At 29.9% G+C, this 15409-nt stretch overlaps 1 protein-coding gene and 1 pseudogene across 1 annotated transcript; both read left to right on the top strand.

Moving 5' to 3' along the window:
- The first annotated feature begins 2029 nt into the window (after positions 1-2029).
- Positions 2030-3977, top strand: LOC132943654 (uncharacterized; annotated as a pseudogene).
- Positions 3978-4412: 435 nt separating this feature from the next.
- Positions 4413-15209, top strand: LOC132943006 (alpha-(1,6)-fucosyltransferase-like). Its single transcript, XM_061011757.1, has 9 exons — positions 4413-5287; positions 6964-7217; positions 8416-8769; positions 9158-9368; positions 9944-10193; positions 10669-10845; positions 10938-11094; positions 12679-12939; positions 15091-15209. The coding sequence occupies exons 3-9, from the start codon at positions 8416-8418 to the stop codon at positions 15157-15159; spliced, it is 1479 nt and encodes a 492-aa protein (XP_060867740.1). The 5' UTR covers positions 4413-5287; positions 6964-7217; the 3' UTR covers positions 15160-15209.
- Positions 15210-15409: the final 200 nt, after the last annotated feature.

Genomic DNA, 15409 nt, shown 5'->3' with positions numbered 1-15409 from the left:
CCCTTAAATGGTCAATCTGAATATTTCTTCGTTGAGATTTTTACGATGCTTAAATAATTATGCAATTTATGAGTACCTATGCAAATAATTACAATGCAAAAAATGCTCATAAGTGTTATTAAAATATGATGTACAAAGCTTTTATTCCAGACACAGATAATGTTCTTGACTTAAAATTGTATAACTCGCTCTAATACTATGACGCGGCTGTCGACAACAAAGCGAACAATAAAGTTTAATACAAGGCTCTTCATAAGTTGTTATTAGTGTGATTAAAAATAGTTGAGCGTAAATCCACAATACATTTTTATGAACGTCTGAAGTTAGAATTTCGACAATTTCTTCAAAATCTCAAAAATTTGGAAAGTTGTTTTGCAACTAAAAATGTATAAAATGTTAATTTTTATAGATAAGTATTGAAAATTTAAAAGAAAGTGTCTATAAGTAGTTTATATTGTAATCAAAAAATCTAAAAAATATACAAATTTTTTTCATAATATTTTTATAATATTTGTATATAATCATAATAATTTATACCAAACTACTGAAAGTATATAATATCATAGGCGAAATCAGGGAGGGTTTTAAGTTTAAGTGACATTGACGGTGGTTTTGGTATCAAATCTTTATCTAGTTGGTACTTTATGGGTCAAAGAAAGGACATTTTCAGTACTTTCTATAATAACTGTGAAGAACTAACAAGGCAACATCGTTCAAACAAGAATATTTATGGAACGAAAATTTTTGACGTAATTTGTTTCATTTTTTTAATTCAGAAATGAATTAAGCTGTATTAACTTGAAGTAAAACAAAATATATTGTATATTAGAATTTTCGGGGGTAATATAATTTTCATTTTTCAGTATATTAATTGTACTCTTTTTCTGTTATTTAAAGACAATTAAAATTACTGCTTTTATTGGTTTTCGTATGTTGATCAAAATGTTTGTTATTCATAAAAAAAGATTAAAACTCAATACAAGGTATCTCATAATATTATATCGTCGTCTAAGAACCATCATGACCAATCTCAAAAAAATTGTATTTGCGTTTTATATATTAATGAATTTGCATTTTAAAGACATTTGAGACCGTGTATTAAAAAATATATGTGAGGTTTGACTGACAGAAGGTCATAATTTTTTCTTAAAGCAGTTACTAAAAAAATAAAATACATAGCCACAATTTTCACACACCATAAACTACATTTTCATAGCGTAACCTATAATATTACTAAGTATATTTATGTAATGTATTATATTATTGCTATTAAAGAAATTAATTGTATTATTATACATAAGTAATATAGTAGGTTTAACTAACTTTTTCCAAAAAAATTAATTTAAAAATGTCATCGTGTGTAATGATGGGCAAATTCCCGGGAATATAGTTTCGGGAATTTCCCAACACCGGGAATTTACCGAGAATATAATAAGTTTTTAAATATTGATCAAAATGTTCAGTTTTAAATTAAATTTATGGTTGTAAATGATCCAAATGACAGCTGTTTATTGATATTATGTCAGTTTAGATATTTATTCCTTAAAAATAGTTATCAGGTAACTATAATTTAAATTCTTAATTAAAATCTGTACAATGATCACAAAATAAATGATTCAACTTTCATTTATTTATGTTGAAAAAATAATAACAAACATACTGAAATTGAAATACTGAATAACATAAAAATAATAATTTTTATTTTTAAAGAAATTTCCTGAGAGGTTGGGGAATATTCCTAATGGTACATCACTAATCGTGTGTATAAAATATAATAATATACTTAGTTTAAAAGTGACAAGTACCCAGGAATATTATTTTTAAACTACAACAAAACAACTAAAATCATTATTATTAGAATATTCATAGAATAGTCTATTAAATTCCGTTTTCAAAAACTGGTTTTAATCAATTTTTCCTTAAATGTATGTTGATTTTTTCAGAGACTTTTGAAAAGTAATGGACATTTTATACCCCCCCCCCCCCCACCTTCACAATACTAACTAGATTTCTTTCCTACTAACTTTCCTACACGGTCATGAAATCAACCGTGCATTTTATAAAGATAACCCAATGTTACAATCGGTTCTGGAAGCGAATATTTATGTTCTCAGTGCTCGTATGGGTCGTTTTATTTTATGAGACTTTTATTTCAAATGCAAAAAACTCTTTGACTATAATCTAGAACAAACGCTTGCCTTTCTTCACAGAACCAACATTGAACTAACTGAAATAAGGAACGATCCGAGTCAAAAGTACGTCATGATGCATTGCTGCAGTTGTCTTTGATTATTATTTTTACATCGCGGAAGAAGTCGGTATATAATAATATTATACCACAAATTCAGGGTTTGGAAAATATTAATTGCTTAGTTTGTATGTCCCGTGCAGAAGTATAAATGTATTGTACCGATATACTCGTCTAAATGTATACTGTTTACAACAAATTTTTACTGATTTTTAATTCCGCGAAAACCTCAACGTGATACGCCGTGCAATCTACGGTTGTACGATGCGCTCACAAAGTTGTATTGTCTCCTTTACTGTCCGAGGTCTACGACATAATCGTAATAATATGAAAATACCTACTTCAATATTCGTTTAAAAAAAATAACATACAATCTTTTATGGAGACGTACGAAAAACGTAATACGATTTTTGTCACGTCTGCGACGAAAGTTTAGTTTTTGATGACAAATGAAGTGTCGAAAAGCATCATTTTTCCGTCTAGCAGGCTGTAAAGTGGGAATCCCCATAATGCTGGGCGGCAAAGTTGAAATCTCCAAAAGTTTTAGGCGCGCTTATCACGCGTATCTTCTGCACAACCAAATGCCGACATCTACAACGGTCCTTACAAAACATAAATCTTTTGTATACGTCATTTTTATTCGTATTACAACCTCCTTGCATGATGCGTTAACACTTTTACTTCATGAAATTGTAGAATAATTGGATTGTTGCATAGTTCCCTGCATCACCTTTGCCGTGATCGTTGAATGTAGAGGCGTGACAAAAAATAGTATATTATGTGGCTCATGTGGGAAGGCAATTTCAGTCGAAATGCGGCCCGCAAATCATGCCACACACGTTGACCGCGACTAAAATAGCTCACTTCCCGATATTGCCACACAACATATTAATTTGAATAAATATATAAGTTTTTTCGTGATTTCATTAAAACAGAATAAAATATGAAAGAAAAAACCGAGACCTTTCACGCTCATCTCGTGCGTGTAAAAAAATATTATAATACAAAAAATTATTAAGTACAATAATATAATATATATAAAATGGTATATTATTATATAATTAATCATTTACGTTTATGCTATATGGTTTTAGACTGAGATTCAACAAAAAAAATGTACACAAACCATCGAGTTACATTAGTATTTTTTATCTTATCTTTTAATCGCACCAACGCACACAATATAATTATGTACAGACGTTCGCATTCTTTGATGGTTCAAGTTTGGATTAAGTTCTTCACTTCTCTTTTTCTTATGTTTTTGCTCAATGCTTATTATTTAAAAGTATATTATATCTCAAAAACCATCCACCAAAAAGCGTATAAAAAAAATGCCAAGTATAATCAGTAACATATAGACGATAGTATAATAAACGCTCAACGCCATCCATTGATTTGTAAACGTTTATCGCCACATAGAATAATAAAAATCATGGGGTAAATAAACATTTATAAAATAAGTTTGGATTGTCGTAGAGCAAAATATTTTAAACCAGAATCAAATATTCAGACGTTGTAAAATAATAATAATTTATGTCAATATAAATTGCTCGTTTTACAGTTGATGGACAAAAAGAAAATGTTATACGGCCCGTCTGAAGAGTCTGAATTGTTGCGTCACCGTTTATATTCAAACACGAAAGAAGTTTGGTATTCCGTCAGTTTTACACTACGATTATTGGCCAACGAATTCGATGATTTGAAATCGAAAGTGGCCGACGAACACTAGGGATCGTTAAAGAGAGATATGTTTATATGTCATAGTATATTTTTTAGCTATTCTTTTGACACCTAAAGGTTGATTTAAGATGGCTCCACACGTGAGTTTTGTTTTGACAAAAGAAAATCGAACAATTTTTTATTTATAATAAAATATAGGGATTGCCATTGATTAGAAAATTAAATTTGGTATAGACTAGCTAGCTTGCTACGTGAATGCTATGGTATTTTTTTTTTAAATAAAACAAAATAATATTAGATTTATTGTTTGTTAATCAAATGCAAAACAAAAGGCAATGTCTGTATATTTGTAGGTTATAGATTGAAAACTAACTGATTTCAACGAACGATGTAGTGAATATTCTTAAAAATATTTAGGATAATTTAGAAAGAAAAAACAACATTGAACTACTTTCAAAAATATACCAAGTGATTTATTTATATTTTTCCAATATTCGTTGAGGTAGTTGACACAGCCAAGTGCACCGATGGCCTGAACACACTAAAGTGCTTGGGGTACACTAAAACGGATATACACCTATATAGCACATATTCTATGTTTGTTAATTTTTTCCCGGGCAAAGACTGAATAAACATATAACACATTTGTGCACTTTTAAATATATTAGTTTTATACTTATAGGTACACGCCAATTGAATAAATATAAAAAATAATAAATAACTTGATCCGTGATGATTCTATGTTTTGCAGATTATTCACATCGTATTATTGTCGTTGCCATAAACGGAGATAAATTCGGATAGTAAAGATATCGTTTTTCCTCAGTAGAATTGCTATACATATTGTAGGTATAGACGGGATTAAACAAAACACGGTACCAGCCCGATAGTTATCGATAAGAAATTTTTAATAATATGCTTGGAATTCATGATATGTGATTTTGTGGGCCTTTTCTGATAGAATATAATATATACCTGTCACATCAATATTTGATTATCTCAGCTCATTTTGGCAAGCCAGAACATTATTAAATATGTTACTTTCATAGTTTCATATAACAGATAGCGTTAAATAAAATTATTATTTACTCAAATTCGTTTTCAATGAATTGTGTATATGTTACAGGTGTGCCGGTTATCCTATGAAATTATGAACAGCCTCCAACCAGATGCATCAGCCAAGTTCACTTCCTTAGATGACACATTTTATTTTAGTGGTCAAGTGCACATACTGAATGTAGCTTTAATATCTCATGAATCAGAATGATCGGAAGAGATAGACCTAGAAGTAGGTGACGAGATCGAAGTAGCTAGAAATCATTGGAACGGTTATTCAAAGGAGTCAAATTTGAGAACAAAGTAAACACTATAAGGCAATTTTAATATTTTTAATTATATAACAATAATCACGTAAGATACGCAATTAATGATAATATGAGTAGATAAAAAATTGCAATGCTTTACATTTCACGTAGACGAGGCGGGCCGCAAAATATTCGTTTTGGTTTGATTATTTTAACTCTCTTCTCAAAAAACACTGTGTTATAGTCTTAGATCATAGACTATGGATGGACCCACAGCGTATTAAATCAATACAAAAAACGTGGCCGATATATTGACGAGTCACCGAATTAAGTAGTCGATATGCGCATGCGCAACATGACTTCTCGCCTATTTATCCACAGATTATTCCTATGAATAATTATGCGAGGAGTTGCATTGCGCTTGCGCACATTGATTACCTAGTTTGGTGACTCGTCACTACATCGGCAACAAAATCATACGCTGTAGCTTCATCCATAGTACATGATCTAAGGGTACAGTTTGGCTATGTAGAATATACAACCTTGTACCTACAACAAACAATGGTGTTGACTCGTTTTCAAAAACAGAACCAGTCTATAAATTTTAATAATTTACGAACTATATTTAAACACGTCGAACATTATAAATTATAAATTATAATGTTCTGCAAATACTAGAATATGATATTTATTGGTAAGTATTTTCTCGTACAGGACAATTTTTAGACATTTCACACCACTCTAAGTCGCCTATGTAGTTATACGTGGTTGTGAGCGAGTAATTGTATTTTACATTTGAAACATTAAACAAATAAAAGTATAATAATTCACAGTAATAATATTACAATATTTTTCCAAAGACTGTTTGCGATCATTCGGTTAACGTTTTTTTCGGGATTAGTTGTACATGCATTAAGCGGCATCGAAAGTAATAATACATTAGTAGTTGTAAATGTACACTGATTGATACTTCGCGTCAAATAGAACAACAAATACAGTTTTGATTAGAATAAATATGCCGGTAAGTGGTTCGATATTGAGTTATATCTCGTGGTTTAAATTGTTTAGAACATATTTTAACCGAGCATCAATACTCTTGTCAAAGCAGTAACGTTTAGTCGTTTCTCATTTCAATATCAAATCAAGATAATCATTCACCCATAAAATATCTTAAAATGGAATTCCCTATACTGAAAATATTTTATAAGATATTCGGAAGAAAAAAAAGGGGGCAAATAGCTAACGCTCTGCTGTAATTAGGTCCCTAGAAATATCTCTAATGGATGTGTTAAATTTGAATTCAATGATATAAAAAAATTATATACGAAAACAAAGTAAACTGTCTGTCAGTCTATAATATAACTAATTATATGTATGTATAAAATATGTATTATATTATCACATAGTATAAAATTTATTTATTTTGCTGTTATACATTAGTAATATCTTTAATTTTTGCCAAGAATTGCATTTAAAAAATGTCATTGTGTGTATAAAATATAATTATATATCTTAAAAGTTTCAAGTACCCCAAAATAATATTTTTTAATTACAACGAACCAACAAAATCGCAATTCATAGTATACCTTAGTAATTTCTTTTCGAAAACTGGTTTTTCTTAGTCTTTCCTTATATTTTTGTTTGTTTGTTCTGAGGCATAAGATCCGAAAAACTATAACTATATGATCGAATAATAAAATTATTTTCAATTTTACCGTCTTACATTGACAGAATTTATACACGGTCATGAAATCAACCATGAATATTATGAAGATAATCAAATGTTACCTTTAGTTTTGGAAGCGAATATTTCTATTCTCATTACTTGTATTGGTCGTTTTATTTTATGCGACCTGTAAATTCAAACGCGAAAAACACGTCGACGATGATCTTAAACAAAAGCTTTCCATAGCACTTCAACATCTCGACGAGGAGCACAGAACCAACATCGAACTGACAGAAATAAGGAACAACCTAAGTCAAAAGTAAGTCATGATATATTTGTCTTTATTTATTATTTTGTCATCGCGCTTGTAAATCAATATATAAAATATTATGCCACAAATTAATTATGCAGACCTTTGGAACATATTAATTGCTTAGTTTGCATGTATGACAAAGAAGTATTAAAGTATAGTAATACTCATCACTCGTGAAATCGTCGACTAAATGAAGTCCGTTTAAAACAATTTTTTTCTGATTAAAGAGAAGTCATCGTGTCACGTTATACGCCATGACATCTACGATGGCATTTGTAATTTCTTTCACGCTTATCTCGCGAGTGTATTAAAATATTATAATATAAATAATTATTAAGTATGTTATTATTTATAATGGAATATTATAATATAATAATCGTTTACGTTTATATTTTATGTTTTTAGACTGAGATTCGACAAAAAAAACGTATACAAGCCATCCTATTACAGTATAGTTTATCTTATATTTTAATTATACCAAAACGCACAAAATATCATGATGTACAGTCGTTCGCATTGCTTTTTTTTTCTAAAATATTATATTGTGTGGCAATAGCGAGAAATGAGCTATTTCAGTCACACATGATATGTGTGGCACGATTTGAAGGCCGCATTTCTCCCAAGACTGAAATTTCCTTCCTTGCTGCACGAACCACACATACTATTTTTGTCATGCCTTTGCGTTCGTCGATCACGTCAAAGGTGATGCAGTGATCTATGTAACAACTAGATTATTCTGCGAAAGCAATATTTCATGAAAGAAACGATTTTATTTATTTTAGAGTCATGCATGCAGGTTTTAATATGAATATAATATGTAACCAAAAGTTTATGTTTTGTAAGGACCGTGATATAGATTCAAGTTTCTGGTTGTGCAGAGGATACGAGTGAATTCGCGCCCAGCACTTTTGGGGATTTCCATTTTACCACCCGGCATTTTTTAAAAAGTGCTGGCACACTAAATATTCATACAATATGTCCACAGTAAATTACACAAAATAATAGGTTTAATAAACGTTCAACGCCTCTCGTTTATTTATAAACGTTAACATTAAGACCACATTGAAAATTAAAAATCGTAGCGTAAATAAACATTTAGAAATACATTTTGGTTTGTCTCAGAATAAATTATTTTAAACCAGAATCAGACATTCGGACGTTCTAACATAATAATATATGTCAATATTAATTGCTCATCTTACAGATGAAGAACAAAAATAAAACGTTATACCCACCGTCTGAAGAGTACGAGTTGTTGCGTCGCCGTATTTATTCAAACACGAAAGAAGTTTGGTATTACGTCAGTTCTACATTACGATCGTTGGCCAACGAATTCGTTGATTTGAAACCGAAAGTTTCTGATATGAAAACAACGGTCGACGAACACTATAGATCGTTATTGAGAGATGTCACCAAGCTGGCCGATGTCGACGGTTATTCACAGTGGAGGTTGAAAGAGTTTGGCTCTTTGAGTAGACTGGTCGAAAAGAGACTTCAACATACGCAGAATCCACCCGACTGTTCCAAAGCTAAAAAACTCTTGTGCAATTTATTTAACGTGAGTTGTTAGTCCAATCCAACTATTCTATATAAGGGTGAATTATTAAACACATCCTTCATAGATAATTAAATATAAATCCTAAAATAGTGAATATTTCAATTTATTTAATTATTAAAGGTACAATACATATTTTATGGTTTATGGTTTATAATTTATTAAAATAGTTTTAATTCGTGGCAGTCAAATAATCGTATCATGTGGTTGTGGAGAGGTTTTATTTTTTATTATAACTATTTGCAGATCATTAATAATATAGCTTATAATTTAAATTAGTTTATGTATCGAAAAAATGGTCATGGTCCTGAATCTTTACTTCTGACCTACATACGTCTGACTGCCACTATTATGAATAAACAATTTTACATAGTACACGTGAAACTTATAGCATTGTCCCCATGATAAAAACTGTTGTGGCTATGGATGTCGCGTACACCATTTCGTCAAGTGCTTGATTGTCGCCTACGCTACCGAAAGGACAATGATTATAGACAATCCTAAAAAATGGAAGTTTACTAGCCGTGGTTTTGAAAATGTATTTTTACCACTTAGTGACACGTGTACATCAAAAGATGGTGAAACGGTTGCGCTTTGGCCAGGTAGGTGAATCTTTGATCATAATAATTCAAACACAATAACATTTTTCTCGTACATTTTAGATTATAAAAGTATGTATATAGTTATTCAGTTTCTCTTATATAGGTATTTTATGTATCTATTTATTAACTAACTGGAACTCCCTTCCACCGACGAAAATGTTTGTCGCACTGTACGATATGTGATAAAAAATGTTTAGTTAAAATATTTCTTATTTCACCAACCTAAGTAATAAATTATGAATAATAATATTATTATGTATTTTCAATGTCATTATTTAAATACATGATAATAAAACAAATGCACACTTACATTTCTTGATAGGACCCTCATCACACAAAAATTTCGAATTGCACTAATGACACGTAGTACGCAATGATTAAATGAATTACAACATAGGGAAGTGTGTCCTTGTTCGAGTGGTTGTGGCCCAATGTCCCGTTTCCCCAAGCAAATACGTACCTTAGTATAGAGTATAAATAATACTTATAGGTATACCCGTATACCGCAACCATCCAAACGTAATGAACAATTTCGTTGAATTTATTGATTACCCACATAATATTATAATTTATAGGTAATGAAACCACTCAAGTCATAAATTATATTGTGCCCACACCCGAATCAACTCCCAAACAATTTCATCCTCCTTACATTCCGGTCGTGTTGCCCGAGGACTTAGCTGGACGAATAAACATATTGCACGGCGATCCCGCTGTATGGTGGATAGGCCAGTTCTTCAAATACATCTTCCGTCCGCAACCATCCACTACCATTGCGTTTAACGAGTTTGCCAAGCGTGTACATTTCCAAAAGCCAATTGTCGGGTAAACATATTTATATTACATCGTATCGTATTATTGACACATCACTCAACCCGTATTGTAATATTCAATTTAACCAATATTTACCGTATTTGCTACAATTAATAATTTTGAAAAGACCGGGGTCGCGATGAAGTCAAGTTTACACGTAATAAATAAATAAATTAGAACGTAGTTAACCAGAGCCCAAAAGTGGCATGAGTATACAGCTGTTGATGAAATGCGTCACTAATATACCTACTCGTAAGTCGTATTATGTACAATACAAATACACAATGAAGACATTTTTACTCGTAAATGATAATCGTAGTTCGAACAAGATATTTTACCAGTAACAAGAGTAGTTTTAACAGCAGTTAAAAGTAGTTGTTTATTAGATTCTTATATTGTGTGAACAATACGTAGGTTATGTTGAGATGATGTTGGTAAAGTTAACTTGTGTTATACAGTTATGAGTAAAATTGAGTGTTATGTGCAGATTGCATGTCAGAAGAACGGACAAACTCATCGGAGAGGCTTCGTTGCACAGACTCGAAGAGTATATGTACCACGTTGAAGAATATTACAAGCTCAAAGAATTGGACGGCGTATACGACACGAAACGCATTTATTTGGCCACTGACGAGCCAACATTGTTTGATGAAGCTAGACTCAAGTGTGTTCGAACTTTTCAAGTTTTAACTAGTATATATTATCATACTTTCATTCATTTGTAGACATAGTAAATAATAAACCGTGTTTTATTAGATATCCCAAGTACGATATTATCGGTGATCCAGAAATATCCAAATCTGCAGCGTCTCTTCGAAAGCGTGAGTTGGACGATTCGATTATGGATATCATCACCGACGTATATTTTCTGTCTCATCACTGTGACTACTTAGTTTGTACTTTTTCGTCAAATGTATGTCAAATTAGATTTCCTTGAAAACACTATGCATTATCATTTATAACTAGTTGTAAAGGCCTGATACATCCATACCTCTCCACCTTTCGACAAATTTGAATATAATTTATATCAATATATCTATTGAAACTCGGATAGTATACTTTTAAGCTGTTCTTTTGAACCCTCGAGGTTGATTTAAGATGGCTCTACACGTGAGTTTTGTTTTGACTAACGAAAAACAAACGATTTATTACTTTTTAATCAAATGTACAACAAAAGGCAAGGTCCGTATATTAATTGTATGTAATAGATTAATAAGTTAACTGATTTTAACGAACGATGCAGTGAGTATTCTTAAAAATATTTAAGATAATTTAGAAAGAAAAGAAAACTTTGAACTACTTTCAAAAATATACCAAGTGCTTTATTCATATTTTTCCTATACCCGTCGAATTAGTTGACACGGCCAAATGCACTGATGGCCTGAGGTACACTAAAACCTATATACACCTATTACAGCGAATATTTTATGTTCGATCATTTTTTCCCCGGGCTGTCTGAAAAAAACATATTACACATTTGTGCGATTTTAAAAATATTAGCTATATACTTATAGGTATACGCTAATTGAATAAATATAAACATAATTAAATAACTTGATCCGTGATGATTCTATGTTCAATCTCTGCAGATTATTCACTTCGTATTATTGTCGTTGCTATAATCGCCAAGAGGCAGGGAGATAAATCCAGATAGTAAAGATGTCGTTTTTCCTCAGTAGATTTATATATATAATATAGGCATAGATGGGACTAAACAAAACACTGTAGTAGCCCGATAGTTGTCGATAATGTCAGTGTCATCATATATTGTAGAACCAGAAGATTATAAATTTATAACTTATAAGAAATCTTTTAAAAAACCATAATTTATTGCAACCAATAACGCATGGAGTCTGCACAAGATATGCTAAAAATCATTTTTTCATAAAGAAAACCACTACTAGCAGACATTTTGAAATAATTGGTACCAAACTATGAAATAAAATACCATCTTATATAACAAACCTCCCAGTAAATTTATTTAAAAAACACATTCTACAGTGGCTATTGGATTCTCCTTATGAATTAAGTTTATAATAATATGATTTTACTATTATTTCATTTGTTTAACTATTGTAAACTAACTCAAATTGTATACACCTTACATTCTTTATAAGTTTATTTAATCTTGTAATTTAATTTATTTTTCAAAACTATGTTCTTGTAATATTTTATATGTAATTGTATTTCTGAACTCCTGGGCCTCCACATGAGTAATCTCAGTAGAGCCCAGTATTCATATATATATATATGAAATTAAATAAAAATAAAAATAAATAAAAATATTATAGTTGGAATTCGTGATATTTTTTTTTGTGGGGCCTTTTCTGATGGAATATAATATATATACCAGTCACATAAATACTTGATTCAGTATATCAGCCCATTGCGACATGCCCATAAATTATTTAATAGGTTACTTTCATATAACAGAAAGCGTTAAATAAAATTATTATTTACGTAAATTCGTTTTCAACGAATTGTGTATACGTTGCAGGTGTGCCGGTTATCCTATGAAATTATGAACAGCCTCCAACCAGATGCATCAGCCAAGTTCACTTCCTTAGATGACACATTTTATTTTAGTGGTCAAGTTCACAGACTGAATGAAGCTTTAATATCTCATAAATCAGAAGGACCGGAAGAAATGGATCTAGAAGTAGGTGACGAGATTGAAGTAGCCGGAAATCATTGGGATGGTTATTCAAAGGGGACAAATTTGAGGACAAAGAAAACACTATTATATCCTACTTTTAAGGTAAAATGTTATGTGTAAACAAATATTTATACAATATGCTTACGTAAATACCTGTGTCAAAGTAATTTGAGTGTACCTAAACCTACAACTCAAATCTGTAAAAACTATAAAATACATTTAAACATTAAAATTCTAAAGTTATTATATCTCTTAAAATAATTATTTAAAATTTCCAGAAAAAACTAAGCAATGAAAATAATGTTCTGATAATTATTATCGTCGAAAAAATAATTATTAATTTACGCAACATCCCATTTAAATCTATAAGTATTATTTTTTTATATATTATAATATAAATGCCTTGAGACTTATAACGTTCTTCAATTTTAATATCGTTTTATATTCAGACAAAAATTAATAGAACACAAAAGACATACTTTTTAGATTCTTAGAGAAGCGATGAATGTATTGATTTTATAATGTTTTATTTTTTATTTTTTTCGTCTGTGTTCACAATAAGTAGTCGAAATAATGATTTGATTTTCAACTTCAGGATCTTGTTTAGTGGGGAAGTGTTATGGGAGAATCTAGTTTGTGCATTAGGGAGGTCAAAATTTGAAATTTAAAAGGTTGAAACTCCCAGTAATTTTTAAAAGCACCGAGAAAAACAAAATAAAAATTGAGGAAAACCGGGAATTTTTCGGGAATTTTGTCTAAAATCGATTTCGGTTTTTGGCGAAACTCTAAAACAATTCACTGTAGATACATACAATTGTCCTCCTCTGCTGTCGGTTCAAACGGAAAAAAAAAAAGATACATACAATTTTCACCGGCGGTTTATATTAGCCTTTTCTATACACGTTAAAATTTTTAAAATACTTTGATTTGTTTCAAACTATTTATGGAGTTTTTATTTTCAGTTTCCGATATTTTTTTTTTTTTTTTTGTATGAACGTCAATAAAATTTTATTTGTTGGGTAAAAAAGCTTGAATATTTAATACGAGGCTCCAGCTAATACATTATTACAATAGTAAATGAAAAATATTAAAAATACATTGTCACATTTTTTTTTATAACCATTTAAAGTGCATATATTGTTAAAATACATAAAAATCACGAAAATTTGCAAACGATGTAGTGTTTGAAATTCATTAAAATTTTTCTTTTTAAATCTTAAAGAAGAAAAATCTTGAAAAATCTTGAAGTTTTGAAAAGGTAATACAAGATTCTTCATAAGTTTGTCTAATTTTATAAAAAAAAGTCTCTACCGGAAAGTCAAATAAAATTTTTATGAGCGTTTGAAGTTTAAATTTTTACATCATTGGACTCGAATTTTCATGTAGCGATTTTCTTATTTTGTTGCAATTTGAAAACGAATAACTGTAGATACATTAAAATTTAACTGAATGTTTATATTTTTAGTTTCTTTACACCATAATAGTTTGAAAATTTTTTGATTTGTTTTGATCTGTTTACGAACATTTTCAGTTTTAATTTTTTTTAAATTTTTTTCTATAATTATAATAAAATTTCATTTGTTTGGTAAAAAATTCTAAAAATAATAATATAATACAATGCTCCTGATATTTTGTTACTAAAGCAGTTAGAAAATATTTAAAATACATATGCACAATTTTTTTTATAAGCAAATTATATCGAATTTTGACAAAATTTATCAAATTTAAGATTATTTTTTAGATAAAAATGTATAAAATGTTTAATTTTTATAGCTTAGGATCGAAAATTTAAAGCGAGGTTCCACGTAAATAGGTTATATATAAATTAGTTTATTTACAATAATATCATAAAATGTACTTAGTAATATCATAGGCTGACTGACCGTCTTCGCTCAGAATCGTTTTTCTTATACAATGATATTAAATCATTAAATTCAAATTTAACACCATCGATTACAGTGACCCACTTATAACCTACTGTACAGCAGAGCGACACCCACTTGCCCTTTTTATTTAATTTTCCTAAAAGCAATAAAGTCCCTATTGTCCAAACAAGTAAATGAAGTTGCCTCCCCCCACCACTATCAAAGGTAAAATTTTGATACCAGCTGGAAGTATGTTGCCCCACATGGTCGGAGGGTTGACAACTTCACGGATGTATAATAAATTATTATTTAAGTATAATAACACAATATAATTAATAAAACTAATAAGTAATAATTTATGCTTAGTTACATTATTATTTGATTTTAGGTAACAACAAAAATTGAAGTTTTGGCTTTTGCTAGCTATGCAAATATTACTTCAAATACTTGGACTTAGAAAGAAGAAATGTATAAAAACAGTATTTCTACTTATCACTTAAATGTTATGCCTGTATAATTAAAAAAAACAAAATAATATGATTTTTAAAAATAAAAATTGTAGTTTATATTATGGTTCCTTTGCCCGTATGAAGTGTATCGTATATGCAACTTGGGTGTATAATACATATAAGGCTATAACACAGTTAGAAAACGTATTAAAGACGCTCACTTCGGCGTTTAACTGGATTCAGTTAGGGTTCAGTTAG

The sequence above is a fragment of the Metopolophium dirhodum genome, chromosome 4 (assembly GCF_019925205.1).
Source record: "Metopolophium dirhodum isolate CAU chromosome 4, ASM1992520v1, whole genome shotgun sequence".
Lineage (NCBI taxonomy): Eukaryota > Metazoa > Arthropoda > Insecta > Hemiptera > Aphididae > Metopolophium > Metopolophium dirhodum.
Note: the sequence above shows the minus strand (reverse complement) of the source record. Positions and strands in the feature narration are given on the sequence as shown.